This window comes from Protopterus annectens, chromosome 4.part0 (genome assembly GCF_019279795.1).
Source record: "Protopterus annectens isolate FY-2018-M chromosome 4.part0, PAN1.0, whole genome shotgun sequence".
Taxonomy (NCBI): domain Eukaryota; kingdom Metazoa; phylum Chordata; order Ceratodontiformes; family Protopteridae; genus Protopterus; species Protopterus annectens.
In genome coordinates this window covers 791,059,356-791,073,983 of record NC_056733.1, presented here as the reverse complement: position 1 = coordinate 791,073,983, position 14,628 = coordinate 791,059,356, and the positions used below count along the sequence as shown (strand labels likewise).

Genomic DNA, 14,628 nt, shown 5'->3' with positions numbered 1-14,628 from the left:
TTCAGATGTGGGGCGATTTAAATTTAGTTGCAGTCAGTTCAGCGGTGGTCAGACATTTTTAGTTGGCGGCTCTGAGGAAGGAGCCAAATAGGATGTGTGATCCAGTGACCTCTTGTGAGAGTCTACCTTTGGGAGCAGAGTCAGACTTCCCCCTTGTCCAATTTTTTAGACGGGGTTTCAGCCACAGCTATGGAAGCAGAAGTATAGAAGGGAGAAAGCCCTTCAACACCTGCTTGTTTCTCCAATCAGTAAGACTCTGGAATTGAACCCAGAGCAAATAAAGCAATCCACACTTAAATGAGCTGGTCCCAAACAATACACTCATTCCCTGTGGGTATCCAAGTTAGGTATTTTATGCTTACAGGTGATGCATTTTTTTAAATCTTGTAGGCTTGTCAGACATACTATCAAAGTCCACAAAAAAATATTTACTAAAAAAAAAAAAAAAACTTAAAGTAAAAAACCTGGAAAAATAGAACTGTCAACAATGGTAGTGTAAGGAATACTCCAATGAGCAAGAAAGTACCGAGAAACATGGTAGCAGCAAAATAGCAAAATAGCTAGAGAAAGCTAGTAAGAAACAAGGGAGGTAGAAGACGATGAAATTAAAACAAGGAATATATTTTTTGTTTTAAATGAACTCAATTATTCTACAAAACAACTCCCAAAGCTTGAGGGTGACAGGATCCACTTGTGAAGCTGAATGGCAGCAAACGATCTGAGGTATGTTAGGTTGGTGGGGCATTATGGGTAAAGGGAGAAGGCTAGAGAGTTAAGTCAGATCCGAACCAATCAGTTGAGGAATGAATGAAAGGGGCATCATATCTCATCATTCATTCCAACATTACATAAATTGCTCAATTCCTGCATTCCCTTAAACCCCACTCCTCCTGCAACTGGCTACCAAAAAAGGAAATTACTAGAAAATGGAAATCAGAATCTATACCTACTCTAACTGGAGTACTGAATGGTGTTAAAAGAGATAAGAAGTGGAGGTGTCCTGTTTAGAAAAGGGAAGGAGCAGGTTACAGAAATAAATGGAATTTGGCTGCCTCTTTTCTAGGGTAGTACAGTGAACAAAAGCTATAAAATGATATGCTAAAAGATGATCCTTTTCAAAACAGAAATGCATCAGCTAGTATCAAGCAGGCAGTGTATTCCAATGAAAGTAAAAAAACAGTACTTACTGGCCAGTTGTAGTACATGTGGCACAGCTTGTATGTTAAACGCTGCATGTGGTCTGGTTTCAATGCACTACTGTCATACACAACATTGTAGTGAGTTGGTGTAACAGTCCCTACACGTACAGACTGACTAACAATAAAAAAGTCGTACCTATAATTACAAAGAAATAATTTTAAATGCATGCATCTATGAAATGAACATTTAATAAAAAGTAACCTACTTTAATCATGGCCTTGAAATAAGTCTTGCATATTAAAAGATCATTAAAAATGCAAACATGCACTACACGAGTTCTAAAAGCCTCAAATATTTTTAAACTTCATACTAGCAGAATAAACTGTTCAGATAATAAAAAATGCAAAAACAACTTTAAATAGGTTGACAACTCAAAATAAAACACTGCTGATGTGGCAGCTTCTACAAATTAATCACTAAATTTGTATAAATCTTCACCATGCATTACAAATGGTTACTGGACATGTGGGATACTCTGTTCATGCCATTAGAGACCAAAATGACGACGGTCAGTTATAGGTTCACAGGCAAGTACTAGGCTAGCTGAGTCGTTTTAAGCCTAGTCAATTTTCCTTTTTTTGTGCTTGAAATAACCTAACCCATTTAATACAGACTGTCCTTACCCATCCCATGGACAATAATTATATATTAATTCTAATGAGAATAACTGGGATCAAACTACAGATAACTGGAGGGGGATCCATGCATAGAACAAAGCATTTAGGAGCTGCCTCTATCCATCAGTAGTACAAGGGCCAGTTCTGGAGTAAATTTTCTATTTCGCACCCATAGCTCTAAGTTGTGCTTGAATATCGACAGGGATGAATTTTGTTTTATGTGGATGGGGAGTTTGTTCCAGAGCAGCAGTATCTTCTGTGAGATATATCTGCCCCTCCAAACTATTCTGCTGATGTTGCAGACAAGGTTTAGATCCCTAGACTGGATATTTCTGATGCCTACTGACTTGCTGATGTGCAGTAAAATCCATCAATAATGGACTGGAGGATGCCTACTATGCCAGACACAGATTGCCTCTTAGCAGTCTGCAGAATACAGTGTGTAGTGAAAGAGCTTTGAGTTGGTCCATGTAGGACATGCTGTTTAGGTCTTTTATCCTTTAAATAAGTTATCTCTGTGGGTGTTCCAGTTGCGACATGTGTCTGGACAGATGCATGACAAAGGGGGGCATTATATTCAATGACTGGCCTAATTAAGGTTTTGCAAAGGAGACAGTGACATCCCTAGATCTAGACACAATCCCTTTGTTTATAAGCTCTGCAATATACAATGATTTTCTTACAATGGACACATGTTGATCAAATGCCAGGCCACTGTCTACATAATTTCCCAAATCATGAAGTCAAGTTTAAGGGTGTACTGTTCAATGTGGCAGTTCTCTGGGGCAGGTGACTTCCAAAAGAATGCAATAATACACATTTTGGCAGCATTCAGTTTCAGTCCATAGTTTTGGAACAAACCTTCCTGCAGGATGGCAAAGTAATTTGGGGATTCAATGTCTGTTCCTAGCTTGCTGTTATCAGCTAGCTCCATCAGACACCACAGCTGTCCATTAGATCTCTTGGGCTGTAGTCAAAGTTTGATCTTTATATGTTACAAAAGCTGGCACTACATTCTAATGTTCCAAATTAAAAGTTTGCTTATTTAGTTAAGATATCTAAGATTCATAAAACACAGTCCTTTTCATCCCAATTACTGCAGCCCATGGCTCTAAAACAAAACCTTTAGCTTTAATGTTAGATAAATGATCAAGAAAAGTTGTATTTTTAGTAATGAATCAAGTTAACAGACAAGGACAGAAGAAATTATATTTGCAACTGTTGATATTAAATCACTATGACTTGAGGAAAAAATATACAGACATTTGTCAAGAAAAATCTAGTACTCCTTACAAATAACTAAATGTGACTGGTTTCTTGTTGGAAAGTGTACTTGAAATTTTTTTCCATATCCAAACAAAAAAAAAAGATGCAGTCAAAAAACGGAGCGGCCACTGGTGCTTGTCTCCCCCCAACTTAAGCCAGTTTAGTACTAGCTAAATGGCTGTAATCTTATCTTTGTAATATGAAGTCTTTCAGAAAAAAAGAAATTATGTACTCACCATAACGTTCCATAGGAGTTCTCCATCTCACCTTTATTCTTATTGGTTGGGTTCGGAACAGATCCTCGGTTCCAACTCGGCTATATACTAAAGCTTGAGATCTTCCACTGGCTCGTGGCTATATCCCTAGCCTATTATGCTCTAGTAAAACTCCCCAGATCTTGTTTGCTGATGACCGCAGTTACCTAAGGTACTACTATAACATTTTTTAAAGAAACAGAAGGTCAAAGAACATATTTGCCAAATTAAACAACTTCTTGGTCCTCCAGGAATCATAGGTTGTGGGAAGGAGGGTGGGATGCAAGAATGAAGGCGAGATGGACAATTCACATGGAACGTTATGGTGAGTACATAACTTCTTTATGTGAAGTTGTCTTATCTCGCCTTCATTTGTACTGGTTGGGACAGCAACCCCAGCACCATGTTTCCTGGGTGGCTCACGGGAGTATATTTTTCGGGACAGTGGACCCAAAGGAGGCCCTCTCCCTGGAGGCCGAATCTACTCTGTAATGAGTGATAAAGGTAGGAGGCCTTCCCCAAGTTGCGGCAGCACTAATGGTATCAAGGGGTAGTCTATAACGAAAAGCAGAAGACGTTTGCCATGGCTCACGTAGAATGACCCTTGACTTTATAGGGAAGAACTTTTTGTTAGATTTATATATAAAAGTAATGCAATCAGAAAGCCATTTTGAAAGTGTGACCTTAGATACAGGAGTACCTTTCTTTGCTTCTGCAAATGAAACAAATAACTGATAAGATTTTCTGAAGTCCGTTGTCCTAAGTAAAAACGTAATTGTCTATGTACAGTCAGTTGGTGAAGCCTATATTCTGCCTTGCTGCCATAGCTGGGAAAAGCACTGGTAATTCTATTGACTGATTTAAACTGGACTCTGAGCATACTTTTGGTAGGAAGGATGGGTTTGTTCGAAGGGATACTCTAATCTTTGCGGAAAAGCATGTAGGGAGCTTTATCGATAATGCTTGCAGCTCAAACCCTTCTAGCAGAAGTGATGGCAATCAAAATACTTGTTTTCCATGCCAAGAACTTTAGATCACCATGATGATGCAGGTTCAAATGGGGGGAAGAATCAAACAGGACAAAAAGTTTAGGTCCTACGGTGCTAGAGGGATCTTGATGGGTGGTCTTACATTAGTGCTCTTCAGGAAGGCTTTGCATAGTCTGTAAGACATCAGATTTGCGGGTGAATCACTTATTTGAAAATTAGACATCGCTGCCAAATGGATATGGATGGCAGATGCAGCTGTGTCTTCATTAAACAGCTTCATTAGAAATTCAAGAATAGAACTTATAGGAGCAGAAAAGGGATCAATGTGATTACATAATGGCCAGGAAGAAAATCTTTTCCAGTTACTCAAGTATAATTTTTTTTTAAGCCTCATGAGAAGAAATCAAGATATGCTTGACAGGAGTAAGGTCAGGAAGCCTGGCTATATTTGGAATCGGAGCAGACTAGCTATCAATTTGAGGATTTGAAGGCAAGGGTAAAGCTTTCCAGACACATGAGTCAGAAGGTGTGGAACTGGGTCCAGAGCCCACAACTCCTCCTAAGGATGAGACCAAAGGAAGGGGAACCAAATTTGATGAGGCCAGTATGGTGTGATGAGAATCAGCTTGCTTCCCAACAACCTGGCTTTCTGAAGAACTTTGGGTAACAGAGGAAAGGCATAAAGGAGACCCAAGGGCCAATCACGTACATCCCTTGGTGCATCCCCCAGAGGAGGAATCGGGGCAAAATTGTTGCTGCATTTGGCATTCACGGAAGTGGCAAAAAGGTCGCAAGGCTGGCCCCATTTGTGGAAGGTCATTTCTGCTACTTCTTGCTTTAGGGACCACTCGTGAGGCATGATAATTGCTCTGCTGAGTTTGTCTGCTATCACACTGGATTTTTCCGGGATGTAATTTGCTATCAAAGTGTTGAGAGGTCGTCGCTCACTGCCACAGTCTCAGGGCCTCTCCAACAAGGGGGTAGGACCTGGTTGCTCCTTGTTTATGTACCAGACAACCGACATGTTGTCTGTATTGCAAATGTTCCCAGGGAAAGACAGTTTTGTAAGTGTCTACAACACCAAAAGCACTGTTCTCATCTCTAGGATACTGATGTGTAAACGGGCCTCATGATCCTGACAAGTGCCTTAGACTGTCATCCTCAGATAATGCCACCCCCCCCTCCCCAATCTGGTAGGCGTCTGTGCTAACTGTGGCTACAGGCTGTGGAGGAAGAAACAGTTTGCCTGATGTCATGTGAGTGGAGTGAATCCACCAGCAAAAGTCTTTCTTGCAAGACTCAACAGAATTTGGTGACACGCGGGTAGTTCTTGCAAAGACCACTGAGTGAATAGTAGCCACTGCAGAATTCTCATGTGCATGCAAGCTAATGAAACTAAACTCATCATTGCCACCATGGTTCCCAAGACTTTTAAAACTGTTCTCGCTTGTACTCTTGTCTTTGAGAGAAGGTTGGAGATTTGCTGTCTCAGAACTAAAGTTTTGCCATGATGTTTGTTACATCTAGACCTGCTCTTATAAACACAATATGTTGAGAAGGCAACCAGGCAGACTTCATAATTTACTGCGATACCTAGGTGAGAGCAGAGAAGTAATGTGATGTCTCGTTTCTAGTAGCAGATGTTTGGTGGTGGCGTTAGGAGCCAGTCTAGATATGGAAACGCTCAGAATTCTAGACTTCTCAGGTGAGCTGTGACTATGGCCATACACTTGAACACTCTGGGGCTGCAATGAGACCAAAGGGCAGAGCTCAAAATTGGTAATAACTGGCCCCAGCCAGAAGCGCAGATGACTCCTGGATGGTCTGTCCATCTTTATATGTTAATATGTATCTTGGAGGTCTATAGACCACATCCAATTGTCGTTTCCCAGAAAGAAAATAGACTGCAGTGTTACCATCTGGAACTTGAGTCTTTTTTACTGATTCGTTTAAACTGCTAAGATCCAAAATTGGCCTCCAGTCCCCAGCGTCAACCCTCTAACGTAAACTGGTGCTTTTTTTTTTTTAAACAGCAAAATTAATAGCAGCAAGCCCTCTAATGGGCTTATAGGACAGTAATTTAAACCGGGATATAGAAGGAACAAAGGTCTAATGATAAAATGAGGGCCTAAAGCAAAAAAACACAGCAACAAACTTTCTCAAACTAACTAGAAAGCTAAGAAACACTAATCGCTAAATTTACAATACAGGAGAAGAAGAATTTTTTTCAAATAATGAATAAAAGTTTTTTCAGCCCGAGCCAAAATGGATGCACCCGATCTGTTTAGGGGCAAATGAGATCTGGGGAACTTTACTAGAGCATGACGGGATAGGGATACAGCCACGGGCCAGTGGAATACCTCGAGCTTTAGCATACGGCTGAGTTGGAACAGATATCTGTTCCGTACCCAACCAGTAAGAATGAAGTCGAGACAGGACTTCACATTTAATGTTTTACTCCAGTTTTTGAGGACTTTTTTTGTGGGCAAGGATACATTGAGGAGTTGAGCATCTTTTTACAAAGGAATTGAGCAACAGTGCTATTTTTTTTTTAAATGTACATTTCATACTGATGCACTACTGTTGAATTATCCGGCTATTGTAACATAATGCTTTAAAAAAGTTTCAGAGAAATTTATAATTGCTGCATTTTTGAAAGCAACCACCCTTTATACATTAAAAACTGTGATGAAAGGACGGCTTGTAAAACTTGCAAGACTGAAGTCAAAGCATAACATATTTGATCAATAGAAGAGTTTTCTGATGCAGCTACTTTTGGGGCAAAGGATGAGGGTGAGGGTGGTAAAAAAAATTAGCAGCATAAATCAGCCAGCAATTATAAGTGTTGAATGCAATGACAAATATCTAGCATAATATGAAAGGTAAAAAAATGGTTCCAACAGCAGACCAGTCCTTGTTTAAAAAACAACTGCTTTACTTGTAAACGCTTTCATGCAATAGGATCACTGCACTTCTTCAGACAAGGTTACAATTAGCAGCAGTGGGCTTTTATATACACGCCCTAACATAATTATAAACACCTTTAATTAATTAAAGCGTATATACTTCATTCTTCTATGTATAAAAATATATTACTTAAATACTTATGTTACATAAACAAACTGATTCTAAATCTACTTTTATACGTATAAAACTTTTCTACATTTTCTAAAAAATATATTTTTATACCATTAAATAAATCTATTCATACTCATATACAAATATAAATTCTAATTCACCAGCGAGTCGAGTGCCAAAAAAAACCTAGGTCCCAAAAGAATGTAATTGCATTATATTAGTCAACATGTAAGTAAAATTAGTTATTTGACCAGAAAATGCTATGAAAATTATACAATATTAATAAATAACTATCTCAAAAGAGATTTTAGTTTGAGTAAACACTTAATAGAGCAAGCCTCATTTATGCCTGGATGTACTTGGGCATTAGTTTTCAGCTGCCATAGCAGCTCTTGTTCTTCCAACCTTAGATGCCACGGACCACCTCTTGGGTTTTTATCTATCTTCTGTACTACAGTAAAAAGGAAGCTATGAGTGTTTTCAATTATATGTTTAGCCAGAAAATTGGTGGCTACTCTTTTCGAGATGGCGTACAAATGCTCATAAATACGTTGCTTGAGCTGTCGTTCTGTTTTGCTAAAATAAAATACAAAACATACTTGGCAAATAGCAAGATAGACCACCCCTTCACTTTGGCAATTACATTTTGTATTTATATAATATTTGACACCTCTTATAATAAATGTGGACCCGATTTGAATATATTTGCAATAACTGCAATGTCCGCATTTATACATTCCTTTGTTCAATTTATATTGCTTATATGGGAATTCAAATAATGTTTTTAAAGATGGTGCCTTTTTAAAAACCATTATTGGTTTTGGTCCTAAAATAGCATTAACTTTTGGATCTTGGGTAATTAATTCCCAATTACTATTCAAGATATTTCTAAATTCTGATACTGAATTGTTAAATTCAGTTGATAAGCTAGTAGTATAATTGTTTTCACCCTTAGAAGCATTATTCCCCACTTCTTCTGTGTTGATTACGTTAGAATCAACTACCACGTCTTGTCCATTAGTAAATAAAGGTCCTAAGAAACCATTATAACTCTTCCGTTTCACTTCCATTCTTAAGTTATAAACTAATTCACTAGGATATCCTCTATTAGCAAACATTTCCTCTAAGATATCACATTTGTGCTCAAATATTTCATTATCTGAACACATTCGGGAAATACGTACTAGCTGACCTTTTACTATCCCCCTCTTTTTTGAAAGAGTGGATGGTTGCTAGAAAAATGTAGCATAGAATTGCTATATAGAGGTTTTCGATAGATACTAGGGCAAAAACATCCTTTTTCTAAATTTTTTTCCAATACGTATATCCTTGTCTGAAGAAGTGCAGTGATCCTATTGCATGAAAGCACTTACAAGTAAAGCAGTTGTTTTTTAAACAAGGACTGGTCTGCTGTTGGAACCATTTTTTTTCCTTTTTTTTAGTTGTTTGTTTATTAGTTTTTAATAATATGAAAGGTGGCTTTGTTAGTGTGCACACTAACTGCTGTTTTAACAACTTTTACTTTATTTTCTATGGGTTCAGGCAACATTTTAAGTATTACGCAGAATTAAGAAGGCTGCTTTGGGTAATCCAGAATGTAAACAAATGGTAGTTTCCAAACTTTTGTACAAGACAGGCAATACTTTGAAAGCCACAATGGAAAATTTAAGACAAAAATAACATTAGAAAAAAAAAAAGATTTCATGCAAAGGTTGACTCATTTCTTTCCTGAATGTGTATGCAGTGCAAATTCATTTACCCTTCTGTGACGTCCCCACACTGGGCCAGTAATCAAGCAGCCTGAATCCTCACCACTGACACTGGAGAGGGACGTTCACTTGGAATATAAATGGATACACTCAGTATCTCCAGATGCAGGCCTCTGTGCATCAAGCAGAATTTCCTTTAAGAGCACACACGGGAACACACTCAGCCCGCGGTCTGGGTTTTTATGTCTCCCTCCAGGTCCCCAGTACGACTCCCCAATGGTACAGCTGCAGAGTTAAGTCCTTAACCAAGTGCTCAAGCCAAGTCCTCCACCACTCTCTCTGTGAAACCAGTGCTTCATGTCCCTGTTCCAAGTAGCTGACACACACAGTAAGATTTGGTCTGCGCGCGCGCGCACACACACACACACACACACACACACACACACACACACACACACACACACACACACACACACACCTGGGGAAGCCTGGCACAGGTTTACTAGTTATGTCCCCTTCTGCCCAAACAATAAGGTAGTTATCACTGCCACCAAGCACTACAAAGCCAGCTACTTAAGGTTCTTACAAGGGTACCCAATTATACTGAGTGAAATTAATACTCATAAAAATGAAGTGGCTAGAGCCATCACCAAATAAATATGTGGAAATACTCTCACAACTTTTCTAAAAGGACTAGCCACAATGATCGGTTTAAATGTGTTTAATAATAAATAATGATAACATAAAAGTACTAAATATCTATTTACAGTACACACCAGAGTTTCAGTCACAGGGAATATTAAGATAACACCAATGGAAAGTTTCACACAATTACATAAAAACAGTATTTAGCTAATCTCACTATCCATTCCTGAATAAAAGAATTAATGTTCCTACTTACTGAATACAGCAAAGCAAGATGGGAGATTGTCAGATCCATGACAGAATACTGCCGAGACTTCAGTCTCCTCAAATATTAAAACATTATTTCTATACAGAACGACATCACATACATTTGGTCATCTGACTTCTGGTTCTCATGCAATCCCCACTGCCAGAAGCTGTCAGGGTTTAGCACTTACGTGTTACCATACACACAGACAGAGCATTGCTCAGATGTGGTGCAGCTGCTGGAAGTCATGAAACAATTCAACTCTACCAACAGGAGCTACAACCTATTCTCTAGTACAGACATTGTCTATGGCACCCTTCAAAACTGTAGGATTAACCCATAAAGTAAATTAATTGCAAGAATATTTTCTTCAGAGTCAGGTGGATTAACCTCCTCTCTCCCAGTATATGCTGTTACAATATATACATTTAATTCAGTTAAAATAATGTGTACATTTCTTTTCCTTCCAGCAGGGCACACTGTTGATACATTTTAGCACAAGCAAACCTCACAGATACATTTTCAGCACAAGTGCCTCTACAAATGAGTTTGATATACAAATGACATACATTTACAAAATTCCAGCTAGCTGTCCTGGCATATATGTTACACATCCACTGCCCTACTTCTCCTGGCATAGCTGACAGTACCTATTGTCACAACGGCTTAGTATTTATAGGACTTTCAGTATTGTTATGCCTTTTCAACACAACACTAAAGACGTTGTTTAAGTGCACCAGCTGTGACAGTTTTACACAGGTGAATCTATGCACAGCAGGGAGAGGATTTATGATCACATATACACGATTAAAAGGAAAAATGAGAACAATGACCTGCTGAAATGAAGTTTGTCAAAATTTCAAGAGCATTAACACTGATCAGATGCCTTGAATCCAGAGGACATAATTTTGTCAGCATAGTAGAAGCAAGGGAGGTTGCACTGGAAATTAATATTGCAAGCTAACCACCCGCTTTGTTTGAATGACTCGTATAATTCAGAAGTGGATAGAAAGCCTCATTAGCATACCCTGGTATCATATCTTCCTCATTCATACAAGTGTATTTTGCTCTTGAAGCTAGACAGGCTTGCAATGGATCAGTACAGATTTTTCCTTTTGACATGCAAAAATAGAAGTTATGTTCTTACCATAACGTTCCATGTTAGTTGTCTTCTTCTCGCCTTCTTCTTGCTGGATGGGTTCGGAGCCGACCTCGGCTCCGACTCGGCCACTCTAAAAGCTCGAGAGTTGGTTCCACCGGCTCGAGGCTCCCCTTATATCCCACAATGCTAGGCGTGAGTTACCTCAGATCTCGTTTGTAAGCTAGGCCCAGCTTATAATAGTAGCAGAATAACTAGAAACAAAATCCACCTCTATAAACACGGGTGAAGAGAAGGGTGACCTACATCCTGATCTAGGAAATATGCACGGTAGAGCATATACCTAAAGTAAAGAGGTGGTAGAAAAGAGGTCACAATCAAACTCCTCTAGGTCTGTCCAGGCCAGGGGAAGGAGGGTGGGGCAAAGAAGAAGGCGAAGAAGACAACTAACATGGAGCGTTATGGTAAGAACATAACTTCTATATGTTAAGTTGTCTATCTACTTCATTCTTGCTGGATGGGACAGCGTCCCTAGCACCTTGTCCTGGGTGGCCTAACGGAACAGACTCTTGAGAACAGTGGAACCAAAGTTAGCTCTATGCCTAGAAGCTAAATCCAATTTATAATGAGAAATGAAAGTGTGAGGAGTAGCCCAAGTAGCCGCTGCACAAATGGTGTCAATAGGCAGTCTGTCTTGGAAGGCTATAGAAGTAGCCAAAGCTCTGGTAGAATGGGCTTTAGGTTTGTTAGGCAGCTTTTGGTGTCTAATTTCATAAACAAGGGAAATCAGCGATGTTAGCCATCTAGATAATGATACCTTTGAAACTGAAAGTCCCTTTCTGCCTTCTGCATAAGAGACAAACAGTTGGTCAGATTTTCTGAATTGTTTGGTTCTATCCAAATAGTACCTTAACTGACGATGAACATCTAGCCAATGCAATTTTTGTTCAGACCTGTTAGAATATTCTGGAAAAAACACAGGGAGGTCAATGCTTTGATTTAGGTTAGACGCCGAGGCTATCTTAGGTAAAAAAGACGGGTTGGTTCGTAAAGATACCCTGTCCTTATGGAACAACAGATAAGGAGGTCGACAGCTGAGTGCATGAAGTTCTGAAACTCTTCTAGCTGAAGTAATAGCCACTAGAAAGAGTGTCTTCCATGATAACAATTTTAAAGAACAGGAGGCTGGAGGTTCGAAAGGGGAAAGAATCAAAGAGCTAAGAACTAAATTTAGGTCCCAAGGAGGAGGAAGATTTCTTATAGGAGGTCTGAGTAGCAAAACTCCCTTCAAAAAGGCTTTACAAAGCTTGTGGGACATGATAGCAGACTCTGAAATGCCCACATGAAAATTAGAAATAGCTGCCAATTGAACTTTAAGAGTAGAAGGAGATGAACCTGCATGGAAGAGTTCAGCTAGAAAATCAAGGACCATTTGGATGGAAGCAGTGAAAGGATCTATGTCCTTTCCTTGAGCCCAATAGGCGAAACGTTTCCACTTACTCAAATAAACCTTCCGAGTGGAAGATTTATGGGAAGCTATCAAAATATCTCGGACAGAGTGAGATATTTGAGGAAGCCTGGCTAAGGTTGGAATTGGAGGAACCAAGCAGTGAGGTTCAGAGAGGGAAGGGAGCGATGAAACTGACCCGACTGATGGATCAAAAGATCTGGAACTAGGTCCAGATGCCAAGGTCGCTCCAACAGAAAATGATGTAGAAAGGGGAACCAAACCTGTCGAGGCCAGTAAGGAGCAATGAGGATCAACGAGGCCTTCTGAGCGATAGCTTTCTGTATCACTTGAGAGATTAGTGGGAAGGGAGGAAATGCATACAGAAGTCCCGGGGCCAAACTTGGACTAGAGCGTCTCTGCTGGGCTGGCCTGGTAAAGGGAATAGGGTGAAATAATCTCTGCACTTGCTGTTTTGGGGAGTAGCAAAAAGGTCGCAGCAAGGCTGACCCCACTTGAGAAAAATTTCTCTCACAACAGAGTCTTTCAGAGACCACTCGTGAGGCATGAGGATAGCTCTGCTCAATTTGTCCGCAATTTGATTGGACTTCCGGGGATGTGCGTTGCTATCAGAAACCGCTGAGAAGAAATCGCCCACTGCCAAGTTCTGAGTGCTTCTCGACACAGGGGATAGGACCTGGTTCCGCCTTGTTTGTTGATATACCACACTACAGACATATTGTCCGTCTGGATTGCTATCGTTCCCAAGGGAAGAGAGTCTTGAAGGGCTTGCAACGCTAAAAGCACTGCTCTCATCTCCAGAACATTTATGTGCAAGTGGCATTCGTCTGGTTGCCATGTGCCCTGGACAGTTCTGCCCTGATAATGCCCCCCCCCCCCCACCCAATCAGGGAGGCGTCCGTTGTCAGAGTAGCAACCGGAGGGGAAGGGAGAAAGGGGGTTCCCAATAAGAGCCGAGGAAGACATCCACCACAGAAGATGATTCCTGCATGTCTGCGTAATCATAATGGTGTGGGACATCGGAAGTTGCTGGTATGACCATTGCGTGAAGAGCATCCGTTGAAGGATTCTCATGTGGAATCTGGCTAATGGAAGCAGAGGTATGGCAGCCGCCATAATCCCCAACACTTTCAGAACTAACCTGGCTTTGATTCTGTTGCTGCTGAAGAGGAGCGAGACCAGTTTGTGTATGTCTGTTACTCTCTGATCTGTTAGTCTCGCAGACATGTTGACTGTGTCTAGATTTGCGCCTATGAAGGTAATAGTACGACAAGGCGACAAAACAGACTTTTCGCAATTTATTGAAATGCCTAAATTTTGACAAATGCGAAAGGTGTAGTCCCTGGCCATTAGAAGAAGATGCTTGGTGGGAGCTGTGAGGAGCCAGTCGTCCAAATATGGAAACACCTGGAATCCTTGACGTCTCAGGTGAGAAGCTACCACTGCCATGCATTTGGTAAACACCCGGGGGGCAGTGGTGAGACCAAAGGGCAGGGCCCTAAATTGAAAATGACTGGTTCCCAGCCTGAAGCGGAGGAATCTTCTGGAGCGTCTGTTCATTTTTATGTGATAGTACGCATCCTGAAGGTCTATAGAGCACATCCAGTTTCCCTTTCCCAAAAGGGGAAGGATGGACTGCAGCGTGACCATCCGAAATCTTGTTTTCTTGACTGACTTGTTCAAGATACTGAGATCCAAAATTGGTCTCCAGTCCCGTTTTCTTTGGAACTAAAAAGAACCTGGAGTAGATTCCGGATCCTTGCTGGTCTGCTGGAACTGGCTGAATTGCTCTTTTTGCAAGCAGCTTTGAAATTTCCAAAGCTGCAAGATCCCTTTGAGCGGGTGGAACATCTGGAAGGGATTTTTTTGATTGGTTTGGAAAGCGAACGAAGGGAATGGAATAGCCTTCGGAAATGATGGACTGTACCCATTTGTCTTGAGTCAGGGATAGCCAGGCTTCTGGGTACAGTGACAATCTTCCCCCGACTGCCTCCGAAGGTGGGCAGTCGGGCAACACCTCAGGGATGTTGAAAGGGCTTATCAGAGAAGGCTTCTC

General features: G+C 40.5%; 1 protein-coding gene across 1 annotated transcript in view; it reads right to left on the bottom strand.

Moving 5' to 3' along the window:
- Nucleotides 1-14,628, bottom strand: part of PIWIL1 (piwi like RNA-mediated gene silencing 1) — a 949,244-nt gene that overhangs the window by 269,907 nt on the left and 664,709 nt on the right. The window contains exon 7 of the mRNA XM_044069793.1: nucleotides 1,188-1,335. Coding sequence (XP_043925728.1) covers nucleotides 1,188-1,335 — 148 coding nt within the window. The remainder of the gene's footprint in view (nucleotides 1-1,187; nucleotides 1,336-14,628) is intronic.